Source organism: Phacochoerus africanus, chromosome 11, assembly GCF_016906955.1.
Source record: "Phacochoerus africanus isolate WHEZ1 chromosome 11, ROS_Pafr_v1, whole genome shotgun sequence".
NCBI lineage: Eukaryota > Metazoa > Chordata > Mammalia > Artiodactyla > Suidae > Phacochoerus > Phacochoerus africanus.
The window spans coordinates 6,302,285-6,319,322 of record NC_062554.1 but is presented as its reverse complement, the minus strand read 5'-3'; the positions used below and the strand labels follow the sequence as shown (position 1 = coordinate 6,319,322).

The following is a 17,038-nucleotide window of genomic DNA, read 5'->3' as shown; positions in this document are numbered from 1 at the left end:
GCATCAGAGCGGCTGCCCAGCTGCAGGTGAGCTCGCCCTCCGCCTCCGGCCCAGCTCCCTCTCCCGGCAGGCTCCCTGGCTGCGGCGACATCCTTCCCCGAACCTGCATTCTCCTCGGCCGTAGCCCGCCCTCGGCTGCTCTGGTGACTGTTCTCCAAATCCTGGCCCTTTGTGGGGTGGTTTGAACTCTGGTCTGCCCTCTGTCTTTTGTCTCCTCCTCAGCTGCCAGTCCCACGTGCAGGCCATTGATTCCCCATGAGCTGGAGGAATTACACGCCCTCTGTTTCACACAGGAGAATTTCACGAGGATCAGACTTGCCTGCTCTTTCCAGCCTGACGTGTGAGGGCTTAGCTCACAGACCGGCCTCTCCTCACTCGCCAGCCTCCACTCGGTCTTGTGTTCAGGGGCTCTGAGAAAAAGCGAGAAGGGGCATGTGCCAAGAGGGCGGGGCCGGGTGGCAGGGCTGCTCTTGCATCCCGGTGAGCTTTTTCTTTTCTTGTTAGAGCCGCACCTGTGGCACATGGACGCTCCCAGGCCAGGGGTCAAATTGGAGCTGCAGCTGCCAGCCTACACCACAGCCACAGCAACGTAAGATCCTTAACTCACTGAAGCAAGGCCAGGGATTGAACCCACATCCTTACAGATACTCGTCGGGTTCGTAACCCGCTGAGCCGCAGCAGGAACTCCCCAGTAAGCATTTTTGATTTCCTGGAATCGCAGAGCTGTGAAGCCGTCTGGTTCCATCTCTGCTGTCACACCATTCATTGCCCTCGCCTGCCTTGGGGTTTCGTACCTTTCTCTTCTCATAGTCCAGCTTCCCAGGTTGCCGCTCATGCTCAGCTTTCCAGATGAGTGGTCAGCACACTGTTTCTGGAAAGTGCCAGAGAGTAAACATTTTAAGCTTTGTGGGCCAGTGGGTCTCAGGTGTGACTGCCCAGCTTGGCCACTGTAGGACACAACACAGCACACAAGTGCGTGTGCGCGGATGTGTTCCAAGAAAACTATGTACAGAAATCGGCAGCAGGCCGGATTTGGCCCATCGGCTGTGGTTTGCCAGCCCTGTCCTAGGTAGACCCTTTCCTTTCTTCCCTCCCTGCTCTCTTTCCCTCCCTCCGTTCCTTGCTGTCTTTCTCTTTCTTTGCCCTTTTTTCTCAACCTCTTCTGAATTTTTTTCAACCTTTGTGCTAGCCAGCCCACATTCTAAGTAGGTAGATAGCGAGACAACAGAAATCCTGGAACAAGCTAGCATATGCATCACGAAATATGGATAAAAATAGCAAGCATCTCTTCTTATTTCACATGACCTGCAAATTTAGTGACTAGGCTTTCCATGGGTTCATTTATTTATTTAAAAATAATTTTTAAAAAATGTTGCTGATCCCGTTCCTTCCTAGCACGCACTGTTCTAGGCACGAGTGAGTTAGATAAGATGCCTCCCGTCATGTACTTTGTGTGCAAGTCTGTGATTGGAATGTTTACAAGGACTGTTAGGTACAGAGCCCTGGAGCACATGATCAGAGCAATTGAGAGGCATTATTCAGCAGTCACAACTATAAATCCCCCAGACTTCCTTCACTCCGTCTTGTCCCCAAAATTGTAAGCGATTTTCTCAGATTTCTTTCTGGAATAAAAGCATGTTTAATATTTGTCTTATTTTCTTGCACAGTAATTCTTACGCAAGAGCATGTTAGGTTATTCTGGCACTGTTTCACCTTATCCTCGGGGAACCCGTCTTGGTGCCCAGCAATCACCTCAGTGTTTCGGAACCATTGAAAATAAATCAATTCTAGATTTGAATAATCAGTTTCTTCAACATGATAAATTCACTGCTCTGTGGCTTGCAAGATCTCCCTCTCTCTGTAGCTTTTTCTCTTTTTTTAATTGCGGACGGTCTTTGCCAGCCACAGTTTTCCAGCAGCTCATCAGATTTTCCGTGGTGCCTCAGTGCGGCTGTACTGTGCTCTCTGACTTCGTGCACTCTGCTCTCTGATGCTGGACCTGGAGAGTGACAGGCCTTTAAAAATCATCTTGGGCTCTCTTTACCAGCCTAAGCCTTTAGTTCCTTCCTAAACATAGGTTTGGGCCCCCCCGCCCCCCCCACCTTTTCCCTTTAAAGATAGTGCGTTCATTCAACCATTTAGCCAGCATTTATTGGTTGCCCAGCTCTGAGTCATTCTCGTCGAGGAAGTAGACAGAAACAAAAGAATCCTGCGTTTCTTTTTGCTTTAGATTGGACTGTCTTTTCTCCAGGAGGCTCCCCAACTTGCGGGCCTGTGTGAGGAGGTGGAGGCTCCTTGCCCAGGGTGGATTCAGGCACATTCACAGGAAGGTTGCCAGCTGGGGCAGGTCCTTCTGTATCGGAGCATAGTCAGTTCCAAAGTCTGTCAGGTTCCCTAAATTCCTGAGAGCTGTTTCTGCAGGACTCGGCCCGTGCTCAGGAAAGGGAAGTGTGAGCTGTAGTTTGTGACTTCAGCGAGACCCCCCTGGCCCCATGATGCGTCTGCGGTCTGTGTCCTCAGTGGTGGTGTGCCGATGGAGAGCTACAGTGTGCGACGTGTGCATTACTGCACAGCACTCTGCAGCTGGACTCGCGTACTAGTTTTGTTTATTTACAAATCAGCATGCACTTGCTGAGTGTCAGGCACTCTGCCAGATGCCCGGAGAAAATAAATAAAAATGAATAGACATGATCTGGCCCCTGAACAGTGCTCCCAGTCCAGTAAGAAGACAGACCTGTGAGCAGACACCGCAGGGCACGTGATACCTGCAGAGGTCGCTGGATGTACAAAAGCTGTAGATGGCACCGATGTAGGTGGCGATGCCTTCTGTAAGGAGGAAGACTGGTGCCTGGGACGTGTCACAGGGTACATGACTTTTGAATCACGTCTTAAGGATGCGTCAGAGACCGCCAGGCAATCAAAGAGGGCTGGACTTTGCAGGCAGAGGAACAGCGCATGGAGAGACACGGAGCAGGTGGCAGCAGGTGGAGTCATCTGCCAGGGTGCTGAGAACGGCGACAAGTGAGACCAGAGAGGAAGGCGGGATTCTGCATGGGAGGGATCCTGGAAGGCAGTTCAAGGGAGCGTCTTCTGGAGGGCGTTACGGATTCTAAGTCGGGGAATGCTCAGGTCATAGTAGCGTGTTGATGGGGTGTGGATGAACTGGGGGACAGGCAAGCAGTGGTTTTGTGATGTTTTAGGGCCACTGGGCCCCTTTGAGGATTGGATGGGAGGCTGCGCTCCTCTCCCTCAAGATGCACTTCTGATTTCTAGGAATTGCTGAAGGAGATCTTTGGGAATGGAGAGAATAAATATTAGGAGAACATCAGGAGAAGGTTGAGTCTTCAGGGGAATGTGGTCGCTGTTGGAGAAGGAGGAGCTCATCTGTCACCTGAGTCTCTGCTTTGGGTGACCCGTCGGTTGGGTGGGTCTGAAGATAAAGGAGGAGTCTGGCAGGACGTGGGGACATGGGCGTCACCAGCATTTGCTTGGTAATTAAAACAGCGAATGCGACTGAAGGTGCCCGAGAAAAGGCGTTAAAGCGAGAGGGTGGGAAGATGGATCCCAGGTACCAGCCTTCAGGGTGAGAGGAGGAAAGAGGGTCTCTTGCCTCAAAGGTGTCGGAGACGTTGCCTGGTTTTCTCTGAGAGAGGCTCGATGTCTGTTCCGCTTGCTCAGAATGGGCGTAGCCTAGAGAGGAAAGCAACCCCTTTGCCGAGGCTTTGTCATCCGTCCTCCCATTCCTAGTGAGAGGCTTCTCCTGTCTGACGCTTGGCATTGCTCTAGAAGGACGCCTGCCCAGCTGGCACATGACAGTATCTCCCACTCTTGTCCAGGTTGGTGTTTCTGGGCACAGGGCAGCTCTGCTGGTGCAGGTGACGCAGAGATGCTTGGTCTTACCGGCCTGACCTGTCCATTCTCTGCAGTCCTTGGAGGGCATCTTCACAGGCACACGGCGTCCGCAGAAAGGTCAGGCTTCGGTGCCAAGAAGTCATCATCCATCGAAGCTCCGTCACTCACCAGCCGTGTGATCTTAAGCAAGAGGCTAAGGTCTCTGAGTTTTGTTGTCCCCTGTGTAACGTAGGGATAACAGAGGCCCATCCTAAAGGGCCCTTCGCCTGACCAGCGATAACTGTGTGACCTGCGGAAGCGTGTGCTGCACACGTGCTCTGCGGAGTCGGCTGCAGGCGTGCAGCTTCTGGCGGAGTCCGGCCGGCTGCCTGTCGGGGCCATTAGATCACACGGCCTCCCAGGTTCCTGGCAGCTGGGTGATTTCTAAGGTTCTAGAAACTTCAGGCTCACGGTCAGAGCAGGGTGTTACTTAGAAGAAGGAAGCTTTGAGCTGGGCTTTGGAGAGTGAAGGGGAGGGAAAGGAGAAATACGCTGCGCAGGGCTGCGGCTTGAGCAGAGGCGCCCGGAGGGGACTCGTGGAGGGAGGAGGATCGTGGCCGTGTCTCTCCCGCTTCATCCCTGACCTCGACCACGTTCCGTCCAGCGCCTGAGCCCCCCACCCACTCACCCCAGCAGGGTCCCACTTGTGGCTGTGGGTCGTGGGCCCCAGTCCTCAGGTGGAGGAGGCCGTAAATTTGTGGCAACAGTAAACAAGTCACCGGGCCGGGGATGCCGCTGGCTGCTTGTGACTGTTATAAACATTGGGTATCTGGGGCCGTCAGAAATGCAAGCAAGCACTCTGAGCGCCTCTCATATACACAATTAAAACAATAAAACACGGCAGGAACGCGGCCAGAGCAGGCTGTAAATCACCTTCTCGTCTCAGCTCCAAGTGGCAGCTGCATAAAGATGAGCCATGCGAGAGCTGGGCTGGCACAGGGCCCTTCTGGGGGTGGAGAACCTGGCTGGCCCAGCTGGGCCCGCCAAGGCCAACCCTACCAGCCCGGGTAGCCCTCTTCCCACAGCTCCCGGGGCTGCAGGTCCTGGCCTGCTCCACCTGACCTCCCGTCTCTGTATCTTTAGATGGGGGACAGGACGATGCAAGCTGGTACATCACAAAGCAGTGGACAAGGGCCCTGGAGTTCAGGAGGTGGCTAGGAGTCCCCGCTGGCGGTAACAGAACTGCTCTCTCTAATATTTCTCTCCTTTCCCAGGACAGGCTAAGGAGTGGTCTTACTGCAGCTCAGCAACTCAGTGGCTGTTAACACCCAGCACCCACTCCGTGCCTGGCCCTACCTAGGCACAGCAGAGAGAATGAGTACCCTTGGAGACGCATACCCAGTTGGGAGTAATGAGGCTCCCAGGGGCCCAGAATCCCCTAGAGAGCTTGTTGAGACACAGATTCCTGCCCCCCAGCCCCCGCCCCGAGATTCTGGCTCTGTGTCGGGCAGGACGTGAGATTTTGCTTTTCCAATAGGCTCCCGCTCTTCGAGTCGCATCGTCTGGGCTACTTGTGCTCGAGCTGCTTTAAAAGCTCATCTGGCCCTTCTCCTCCCTGAAAGAGACCTTATTTTGCCACCTTAAGTTTCAGTGCTGGAGAGACTGTCTGCTTAATCCACGGTTTATGGGAATACAGAACCCTTACTGGCTGTGACACCTGGAACAGTTTTCCCTACCTCTCAGAGGCTCTGTCTCCTTATTTGTAAAATAAAGGTTATTGGGGAAGTTAGAATAGTGTATTTATCCCTAGCCTAAAACCTCGAACATAGAAGGAATTCTGTTGATATAAATTTCTGTTTTTACATCGTTCTCATCTTCATCATCCTCTTATGGAACTTCATTCAGAGTCTTTGACACCGCTTTCTAAATGCTTTTCAGTGGTAGCAAAGTATTATCTGCAAAGAGCCGGACATTGTTTCAGAATCCGAGGGATGACTTGGCCGTCGCCTAACCGTGTGACCTTGGGCAGTTCTCTGTATCTCTCTGAGCCTTGATTTTCTCATCTGTAGAGAATAATATTTTCTATACCATAGGCTGCTTATAAAGATAAAATCTGAAGCACTTACAAAATATTAGGGAAAACCCGAGGTATTAAGCACGTGTAAGTTGTCGGCAAGAACAGCGATTAATCGTAATGAAGATGGATGACGTGACCAAGGGAGTGTCTGACAAGAGTTCGGTGGGAGGTGCAGGTAACAAGGAGTGTCGCAGCCCAGAGAAGGGGTATGTCACGTCCAAACGTTCAGAGGTGGGAAGCAGGAAACATGCATTTCAGGGCAGCAAGTAAGCTTCTTAGGATGCAGCATCTCTGTAGCAGGAGGTGCGTTGGGCGGAGAGGCGCCATGGAGGTCCTAGCGGAGAGGGGGCTGCAGGAGCTGATTCTTTCCAGGATGGGAAGCAGGGGTGGTGATGATGAGGTGCTGCTACTGCGGCCGCGGCTGCCGATAGCAGCAGGTGACGTTTATGGATGCTTTCTCTGTGCTCCCAGCAACCCTGTGATGTAGGCGCGAAAGGAAACTGAGGCGGAGCGATGATGCCAGGTGCTAGCAGAACTGTCTCCTGCTCTTGGAGAGGACCCGGCAACTCGATCAGCCTCTCTGTGCCCCTTTCCTGGCTCAGAACCTCTGACTCATCCAAAGCCTTGCAAGGCTGGGGCGTCTGCCAGGCTTAAAGCTGTTTGGGCAAGTTATTATTTTTAATAATGTCCCTGCCTTTTCCTCCTCACTGTCAGAGCCTTGTCACACCGCCATCCCCAGTGGTTCTGCATGTCGTTGCTCAGCCCTGTCAGCCACGGTGTGGTCGCTAGGGTGGGTGGACAGTGCCCTGTCCACCCACCCGTCAGGCCTTCTTGGCCAACTGCAGGATTAAGTGTGGCAGCCAGTTAGGTTAATTGCTTCTATTCTTTCCGTCCTCCAGAGCTGTATATCTACGCTTGACTAGGAGAGGGGGACAGACTAGTTGACATGTTTTATTTAAAAGAATGAATTTGATACATTTATAAAAATAAGGGAAAAGTGGGATGGGGTGGCAAAGAACTAGTCTTGCGATTTTTAACTGATTTACATATTTCGCGTATAAATATTTTTTCATCAAAAGTTCCGAATCAGGGATGGGTCCCACACACCACACAAAATATATTAGAGACATTTATATGGATAGCAGGACGGGAGACAGAGGGCTGAAATTTTCCAGGCACCCAGTGATTGATGGGGGCTGAGGCTCCCCCTGACGCTTTATTGAGTTTCCGATGATTATCTCTCGCCGAGACATTTTTTACAGATGACGGTCGAGCTGTCACAATGGACCATGGGGGAAAAAAACCAACAATAATAACACTTTAATCTTTTTACTGCACTGCTCCCTAGTATCTCAGATTCATCTTCCCTGACGCACGCAGTTCATTATTCTGCCCCTCCCTGGATGAGAAATAAAGGAAAATAAATATATATGTAGACACACTTACCCACATACATACACACGCACGGCGTGTATATAAGAGACCACCCCAGAACTAGAGAGGGGCAGAATTTATTGTTCTTTTTGTAAGTGTTGAGGTTTATTAGTAGAGATGCTGGGTTGCCTTGGAATTGGCTATTAATTACAGCGTTTTGTATTTGTTTTTTATTGCAAGTTTTTAACATCTTGAAGAAAAGGCAGAGGCGCGGCAAGCAGGTGCAGAGATGGGGCGCACAGAGGGGCCAGGTTTGACCAGCCAAGTGGCAAGCTGGCTGAGAGGCGGAAAGGGCAGACTCCTTCCTCTTGCTGCCAGCCCTGCCCAGAGGGTGCCTGGGCCTTAAGGAATACTGCCTCGGTAGGGATCAGGGTAGGGGCGGAGGGGTGGGAGCAGGTGAGCTCAGGGCAGCAGTAGGACGGATCAGAGGGACTCCAGATACCCATGCGCGTGCCACTGCTCTTCGAGTCAGGAGAGGGGCGACGTGGTGCACGTTCAGACGGCGCGTCGATGGGTCTGCAGGGAACAGGGGCAGGTTCTTAGGAGTTTGCCCCACTCTTTGACCGGGATGCTGTGCAAGTGAGACATGGGATCTGGGAAGCTCTCCCTGGGCCTCTGGTCGCAGGAGGGTCTGGGGCTGTAGAGCAGGTGCCATGGGCAGCACCAGCCCCCTCCCCCTCCCATCTGAGGTTCCAGGCCGGCCTCCCTGCTCCGCCGCCCCCCTTCCGGGGGTGAGGAAAGGGGGGCTGAGGGTCCCTGTGGGGCGGCCGCCCTCGGCCGGCCCCAGTGGAGTCAGCGCCAGCCCGTCTGCTCTCTGACTCCTGACACCGCCCCGAGCTCCTGCTCCGCGCCCGCTCCCCTGCTTCACGCGATGAGGTGCCGTGAGGAGGGCAGGACCCTGCTCTGGAGGAGAAGCCGCCCCGTCTGCAGGCCGAGAGCAGGGTGTCTGTGGGCACCTTTGCTCTTCTCTTTTTGGGGGGGCGGGGGCACCCCCGCCGCCTGCCAGGGACCCCGCCAGCCCCCTCACCCTCTGCGCCACCCTAGAGCTCCTCTGAGAACCGTTTTCAGGCGGCAGCGGGTCCTCCAGCCAGAGGCCCGCCTCGCTGACTGCTCTCGAGGTCAAGGACGAAGCGCCGTGAGGCCAGGGCCCGCCCCGCAGGAGCCCGTTCTCTGCCGGGAGGGACCGGCCTGCCGTCCTTCGCCAACCAAGCGCGTGTCGCCCCCTGGGACGCGCGAGCGCCTCTGCGTGAGGCGGGCTGAGCACACGCGCCGCGGACGAGGGCCAGGGTCGGCCGCCCCGATGTGGACGTCCGGTCCTCGAGCAGCGAGCCGGGGACAGCGGCGACGGCCAGGCTTCTGGAGGGCTCACCGGTGGTGCCCCGGCATCCTGGGCCTCCCTAGCGCAGGACCGGGCGTCTGGAGCGGGGCCGGCTCGGGCCCGCCTCGCCCCTCTGTCGTGCTCCTCCTCGCGGGAAGCCTGGGGTGAGAAGGCCCCTCGGAGACCAGACCTCGGCGCCGCGCCCAGTGCTTCCCAGACTTGCCCTGAGGAACCAGCGCAGGGGGCTTCTGCCGCCGTGCGGTTCCGGACCCTGCCTGTTGAATCCAAAGTGCCGAAGGGGAGCCTGTGAGTCAGCGTGGTGTGGTGTGGCTTGATTTGGCTCAGTTCATTTGACGAGTCACCCACGTGATTCTGCTGCCACGAAGGTTTAAGAACCACTGATACGAAAAACTCCTCTACTTTAAAAATAGACAGTCTGGGACATAGAGGGATTGAGACACATCACGTTTAGTGAAAGACCTGGGGGTTTTGTTTATTTGTTTTTTGGTCTTTTGAGGGCCTCGTCCTCAGCATATAGAGAGTCCCAGGCTGGGGGTTGAATTGGAGCTGCAGCTGCTGGCCTGCATCACAGCCACGGCCACACAGGATCCAAGCCACGTCTGCGACCTACACCACGGATCATGGCAACGCCAGGTCCTTAACCCACTGAGCAAGGCCAGGAATCGAACCCACATTCTTATAGATACTAGTTGGGTTCGTTACCACTGAGCCACAACAGGAACTCCCTGAAAGATCCATTTTTGAACCCAGTTCGCTTATCTCCAGGTCTCTTTTTCCTGCTGTTCTGCATGCTCCTTAATTCATCAACAAAAACCACTGCATGCCCATAGGTTTCAGCATGGAGTCCACACCTTTCTCAGGATTAGGTCTCTGACTGCCTGGGCAACCTCTTCTGTGGCCACTGCTCCACCCTCATTCGCTCAGCACCCCAAGTTCACTGAAGGACTCCCAGTCTCTTGTATGGACAGGTGGTGCCGTCTTTACCCTCTGGCCTTGGCAAATAATGCCTGCTTTCCTAGACTGCCTTTCTCCACCTCATCCTCTAGACTGTTTTCTGGGAGATTCCTCCCCAAGCTGCATCATGTGCTCCCCGTCTTTGCTGCCATCCGACCGTGGGCATGGGGGCCTCTCAGCATTCCCTGCGCAGTGGTGCTCCGTGGGGGCATGCTCCCAGGCATGGGGACACACGAGGGCTCCTGTGTGCTCACTGCAGAAGCTGCTGAGATACTGAGGTGAGGCTGGTGCCATACGTACAGAAAATGTTAGGAGCTGGGTACCGTCATCCGTGAGGAGCCCAGGATCTAACAGGGGGTCAGAAGGGAAATTTTAACACAAGAGAGTATTGAAGAGGTGTTAGAAGACAATAAATAAATACGTGGTGTGCATGAGGCCAGCGAGCGAACCCACGCTCACACACAGCAGCATGCTAGGCATCCAGGGCAGGCCCAGGACGGAGGGACTTCCTGGAAGAGGAGGCTTTGGCTTGAGCTTTAAAGACCAAAGGGTTGGGAGAGGGAGGAGGGTCTTCCTGGCTGCGGAAGGAGATGAAGGGCCTTGCCCTCCCCCGGGGTGGTCTCTCAGGGACCCAGCACAGGGGCCCCCAGCTGGAGACAAACGCAAGCAGCAGAGCTGACAGCGCCCCAAGAAGTTGAGGGGCCACTTGCTGATGCTGGCAGGAGAGCGAGGATTTCATGAGCTGGTAGGTAGGTGACACCTTGTGGGGAGGAGGCGCAGCGCCTAGAGGCTTCTTCCCCAGACTCTGGGTAGGAATTTAGTTTAGTCCCCAGGCTCAGGCCAGCTCAGCTCCGCTGCCGCGGGCTTGTGTGAGGCTGGAGGCTGGGGGCGACGGCGCGGGCAGCCCGGGGACACTCCGTGTCGCACAGGCCGCCCAGCCTCTTGCCTCTGTCCCCTCGTCTGCTTAGGGCAGAGGGTGGTGCGGGGCCTCTCTGCGCCCGCTGGTCCTGGGCGAGGAGACGGGTGCGTGGAAGTTCCATCCAGACTCGCAGGGCCTGGCTTGTGTCCGTCAGGTTGGTGGCGCCGGGGCCTCTCGCGGCGACCTGCTTTCGCGTTTAGAGCACCGGACGTGGCGGCAGGAGGCCGAGCCTGAGGAGCTTTGCTACCCAGACCGCGCGGAAGGCCGCCCGCCCGCCTTTTCCCAACACCGCCTCCAGTGGCTGCAGCAGCGCAAGGACCGAGCCCCATCTGACTCGCCTCTGTGTTCCCGCTGCCCCGCAGGGGGATGGCGACGTTGCTGAATGTCTGTGGCCCCGTTTTCCTAGCAGAGTTGCGTTCCGTAAGAGCTACGTATTCGTACTTGCTTAAATGACACCATCTCAGGTGCTCACTTGTCGTATACCCATTTTGCAGATAAAAGAACTTAGTGGCAGAGCTAAGACTCAGGAGCGTGGGACTCCTTTACCTTGAATTACTGCTTTTCACCGCGGGAGGCGGGGGTTGTTTTTCGGTTTTGTTTTCACATTTTCAGCAGTGCTGGGAATTGGCCAGGGCTGTAGGAAGGGCTTCAGGGACCACTCTTCCCCCTGCCCCTGCCTTGGCACTCCGAGTTCAGGGCATCGAGCTGAGGGTACATCAGGTGTGTAACCTACCTGGGCACAGCACCCCGGCCAGGGCTTTGTGGCATCAGGAGGCAGAGGTGGGAGAAGGATGGCCAAGTGATACTTTGTCATGCTCGCTGTGGCCGCAGGGGTGAAGGAACAGGCATGGCTGGCTTGGAGCGGAAGCAGGAGCCTGAGCACCTCTCGCCCTGTGGTGGAGACAGGCCGGTAGATGTCTGTTGGGAAGTGGGTGGTTCACTGGCCGAGGACCAGCTGTAAACAGGGGTCCTCAAACAAGAACCGTGGTGGCCAGTGGGCGAGCCAGTCCCGGGTGAGTCGTAGCATCTGTGGGTTTACTTCCTCTTTCTGTGGGGGTGCGGGCTGCACCCTCCCACTCTCCTTACTACCTTTAGCCACTTTTTTTTTTTTTTTGGCTAGAGAAGAGTATGAAATAAATGCACTGCTTTACAGGTTGTTATGCACAGCTTCATTGCAAAGAATGTTCCATGGAACAGCAGTCCTGCAGGAGTTTAGCAAGACTTGGGTGGAAAGACGCTGTCAAACATCAAACTGCTGAGTAACACGAAATTCAACAGGTGGTTCTTCCTCAGAACCGTGCCTTTCAGAGGGTGACGTGTAGGTCGGATTCCCCAAACCTCCTTCCATGGGGAGGGGACACTTTTGGAAGCGCAAGACTAGACAAGAATAATAGTTGACATTGACCACGAGGTACTGTTAGGCCCCGTTCCAAGCCCTTTACTCATGATGTCCCGTTTAATCCTCAGAGTGTCCCGTGAGAGGGCACTCTCAGCATCTCTATTTACAGGTCAAGACACCTGACACAGAGAGGTTGGGAAAGTTACCTCGGGTTACCCGTGATTATTTAGTCTGTAGATCCAGACCAGGAACTGTAATGTTATTACAGATTATTAGTCTGTAAATTCAGAACTAGGATCCAAACGCAAGTGGCCTGACTCCAGAGCTCACTTCTTTGATAGCTGAACTTGACTGGCTCCGCTACATGCTGTTGGCTGGTGTTATTATTATTATTCCCCAAACGAGGTCCTGTTAGGGCTTTATTTACATGTTAAGGAATCATTTGCTGACTTGTCGCGTGTTTGTCAGGCACATGTTTATGCCAGACACTGTGGTGGGCCCTAAGGATGCAGCTGGGGGGCAGGGACAGCCACACCCCTGCCCTGCGGCCCCTTTGGTCTAGTGAGGCGCATAGTCAAGTGACCAGGTGCCTGCAGGGGAGCATCTCGGCAACACCGTGATCAGGAGATACACAAAGTGCCCGCGGAGCTGCTACAAGGAATAACTGCCTCAAACTTAGCAGGAATCACCAGAGGAAGTGACTTTTAATCAGAGGCCTAAATGTGAATTGGGGTTAGTCACCTGAAGACATGGGGAGGGGGGGTGTTCCAAGCAGTGGCATAGTATTCGCAAAAGCTCGGGGGCAGGAAAGAGCATTAGGAAGAAGATAGTGAGCAATGAGACCCCAAGGGCAGCAGGGGCTGGTCATGGACAGTCCTTATTAGCTGAGCGGGACACTGCCCCTCTGCTGACCTTTGTCCCTGAGCCAGATAGCCCAGCTGTTTTATCTGCTTTTTATGGCAAGCACTCTGTATAGCTCTATCTTGCACTCGTGAAACAGTGTTATAATTTGTGAAACAGTGTTATAATTTGTCCATTCAGTGATCTGATTCTTGCATTAGACTGTTAACTTCTTAGTCAAGAATTGCGTCTTGGAGTTCCCATCGTGGCTCAGTGGTTAACGAATCCGACTAGGAACCATGACGTTGCAGATTTGATCCCTGGCCTTGCTCAGTGGGTTAAGGATCCATAGTTGCCGTGAGCTATGGTGTAGGTCACAGATGTGGCTCAGATCCTGAGGTGCTATGGCTGTGGTGGAAGCCGGTGGCTGCAGCTCCGATTCGACCCCAGCCTGGGAACCTCCACATGCCGCAGGTGCGGCCCTAGAAAAGACAGAAAGACAAAAAAAAAAAAAAAATTGTGTCTTGGTCGTTCTGTGGTGGCACAGCAGAAACAAATCCAGCTAGTATCCATGAGGATGTGGGTTCGATTCCTGGCCTCCATCAGTGGGTTAAGGATCTGGCGTTGCCATGAACTGTGGTGTAGGTCACAGATGCTGTAGGCTGGCAGCTATAGCTCTGATTTGACCCCTAGCCTGGGAACTTCCATATGCCACAGGTATGGCCCTAAAAAACCAAAAAAAAAAGAAAAAAGAATTGTCTTATTCATTAGTGTATCTCCAAAAGCTATCACCATGCATTGATGTTTATTAAATGTTTATTGTTGAATGAATGATGTATTTTCTTTGTAAAATGGATTGTACCCTACCCTTCTACTTTCTTGAGCCAACTATTCACTTTTCCTCAGGTTCATCATTATATCTAGCAGTTAGTGTCCTATGTGGCAGCTCAGTGGTGCCCTAGGGGCTCTCGAGGTACTGTATTCTGTGTCTTCTTTTTTCAGCTTTTTTTTTTTTTTTGTCTTTTTAGGGCTGCACACCCTACAGAGGTTCCCAGGCTAGGGGGTCTTATCAGAGCTGCAGCCACAGGCCTATGCCAGAGCCACAGCAATGCCAGATCCAAACCCACGTCCAAACCACAGCTCACGGCAATGCCAGATCCTTAACCCACTGAGCAAGGCTGGGGATCAAACCCACAACCTCATGGTTCCTAGTCGGATTCGTTTCCATTGTGCCAGACAGGAGCTCCTTCTTTCAGCTTTTCATTGTGCTGTTCTTTTCTCTCCCTGCCTGGTCAGCATGTGATTGTAAGCAGCAAGCTTGATGCAGAATTCTCGTCCCCTGCATTCTTATTTGCTTCTCCTAATCTGCCATCGGCTGGTAACAAGATCCCTTACTATGATTTGATAAGATTGTTCGCAACTAGGAGTTCATCTCTGACTCAGGTCCTGAAGGGCTCTTTTAGAAGAAAAATGCAGATGCTCTTTCTCAAGGGACTTACATGTTAGCTAATCAGAGGCCACCTTCCTGTTTTCCTTGCTCCAGGCAAGGTCGGATGACACTCCAGGGATGGGGGTTCTCAGTCAGGAGAGCCTCTGCCTGATCCAGGAGAGCCGATGGATCACCTGTTCACTAGACCACAAGAAAGCATGGTCTGTTCTCCAGGTACCCACTCCAGCAACCTCATTTGAGCAAAAATTGAAATGCTTCCACCTGAGTTAGCTTAGCCAAGCGCCAGCTGCAAACCTCAGGCCGACCTCTGTGGGCACACACCACAGAGAGCGCTGCTCCTTCCCTCGAGCCAGGAGAGGAGGAGGAGTGGGGGCCAAGGCTGGAGCTAGAACATCTGGGCTCTGGGCCCTGATTCCTTCATTTTGCAAGTGAGGGTGACAGCATGAGATGCTAAAAGGAGGGAGGACTCAGATTAGACCTGGGTTCTCATCCTTATTCAACCACTAAGTATAACTTCTGTGCCTCAGCTTTCCCTTCTAAAGAATGAGAATTATAATACCTACTATAGAAGGTAGTTAGGGGAATTTTTTTGGCCACACCCACGGCATGTGGGAGTTCCTGGGCCAAGGATCAAACCCATGCCACATCAGTGACAACACCAGGTCCTTAACCTGCCGAGCTGCCAGGGAACTCCAGAGGTAGTTAGGAGAATTAAATAGATTGTTGTGATGTCACCATGCCAGCAACAAAGTAGAGGAAGGTCAATAATAAGAGAAGCCTGTTAGGATTAGGAAGAGGCTTGAAGAGCTTTTGACTTTGGGACTTTTAAATAGGAAGTTCAGGAGTTCCCGTCGTGGCGCAGTGGTTAATGAATCCGACTAGGACCCATGAGGTTGCGGGTTCGATCCCTGGCCTTGCTCAGTGGATTAAGGATCCGGCGTTGCCGTGAGCTGTGATGTGGGTCGCAGACGTGGCTCAGATCCTGCGTTGCTGTGGCTCTGGCGTAGGCTGGCGGCTACAGCTCTGATTCGACCCCTAGCCTGGGAACCTCCATATGCCGCCGGAGTGGCCCAAGAAATGGCAAAAAAACAAAAATGAATAAATAAATAGGAAGTTCAGTTTTGCAGGAGGGGAAGATGCATAGACTCTCTTGCAAGACTGCTTAGAAAAAATGGTTTAGGAATCGTCTGGTGCTTTTGACTGCATAGGCGTGGTTATCTCTTGACTCACTTATACCCCTTTATCCAGTGGGAGGTGGGTAGGCTCCTATGCTGAGGACTCAGGGGGTACAGGCAGGTGGGACCCCCATTCCTCCTCTAACGAACTAACCTCAGAGGGAGCATGAGACAGAAAGAAACCCCATCCCCTCAGCGGGGTCTCAGTTCCCCAGGGAGGGTTCTAGAGGCAGGGTCACCTTCCAGTTACTGTCCAGGCTGGGACTGCAGGACAGCAGGCAGAAACCATGCCTGTCCCGGGTGAACAGTCCATGTGTGGTCACCCAACCAGAAGGTCATGTCGAGGTTCTTGTGTATTAGTTTGGAGAGAGAGTCACCAATATTAGTACTAGAGTGAGTGGGGGGCGGGGGGGGGGGGTGACACCTGAAATGCTTGTTCTTAACCTTCAAAAAAAAAGTTCACAGTATATTTATTAAGGGGAAAAAAGCAGATTACACACTTGCAACATAGCAAATTCCAGTTTTATAGGATGCATGTGTATGTAGAGATATATGTATTGAATAGGACGTGTATGCAGGTGTACCTATAACTCTTTATATCTAGGTAGATACAAGAGGACATACACCAAAATATTAAATGCGGTTTCTCAAGTTGCTGAGATGGGGATGCTTCTTCTTCCTTGTGCTTTCCTGTAGTTTCAAATTGTAATGGCTTTTATATATTTTAAAAGTTCTTTACAAAACAGTAAATGCTCCCTAGATTGTAAACCTCTGCAGAGCAGAGCAGAGGTACGTTACTGTCGTGCCGTGTCCCCCTCCTGACCTGCCCCCGTCACTCCAGCCCTCTTCCTTCACCTGGGTGACCTCTCTCCAGCCTCCAAGATGCTTGCCCTCCGGGACCCTCTCTTCATGCCCAGATTGAGCTGAGCTCCCCTCTGGCTTTGCGTATCACCCTGTGTGACAGTGTGTGTCTCAAACACTGCCGGCCTCCTTTGTCACATCAGGTCAGGGACCACATCTGATTCCATTTCTGTGTCCCCAAATGAATCCTGTCACATGATAGCTGTCAGTAAGCATCTGTGGAACGGACGGCCTCTGCGTCCCCTCCACTTTGCCAGCACGGAAGGCCAGGCGCGTAGCGGGCACCCTGGTATGCTTCGTTAAGTAGCTAGATGAGTCGATGAGGAGGGAGTTAAAGTGCCCGGGGAAAGAAGGTGGGGTTGGCAGCTCGTGGCCATTGTCGCTAATGGAGGGGTTTGTGTTGCTGTCCCCTAGTCCTGGTCACTCGTGAGGATGACTTCAACAACCGGCTGAACAACCGCGCGAGCTTCAAGGGCTGCACGGCGCTGCACTACGCCGCCCTTGCCGACGACTACCGCACCGTCAAGGAGCTGCTGGATGGAGGTGAGGGGCGGGGCGGGGGGGCCGGGAGAGCGGGCGGCCTGCGGCCTCGCTGCTCGGGAAGGTGCCGTGCTTCCGCGGAGCCTTGTGGCCCTCCCAGGCTGGAACCACCTCCAGGGGCCTTCACTTGCTGGGAGTGGCCGGGTGACGTGGGACGTGCCCTTGTGTGGCTGGAGTGTGTTCTCTGCTTACGATTGTGCAGTGACGATGCCATCCTGCCTGTCTGTACCTACTCGAAGAGTTTGCTTGATTGTTGCTCTCCCCAAAAGTGTCCTCTCT

General features: G+C 53.5%; 1 protein-coding gene across 4 annotated transcripts in view; it reads left to right on the top strand.

The window, feature by feature from the left end:
• The window catches only part of CLPB (caseinolytic mitochondrial matrix peptidase chaperone subunit B), a 144,407-nt gene that overhangs the window by 53,452 nt on the left and 73,917 nt on the right, over positions 1 to 17,038 (top strand). For all 4 annotated transcript variants that reach the window (XM_047754161.1, XM_047754160.1, XM_047754158.1 and 1 more), the window contains exon 5: positions 16,634 to 16,762. In XM_047754161.1, the coding sequence (XP_047610117.1) occupies positions 16,634 to 16,762 (129 nt within the window). The remainder of the gene's footprint in view (positions 1 to 16,633; positions 16,763 to 17,038) is intronic.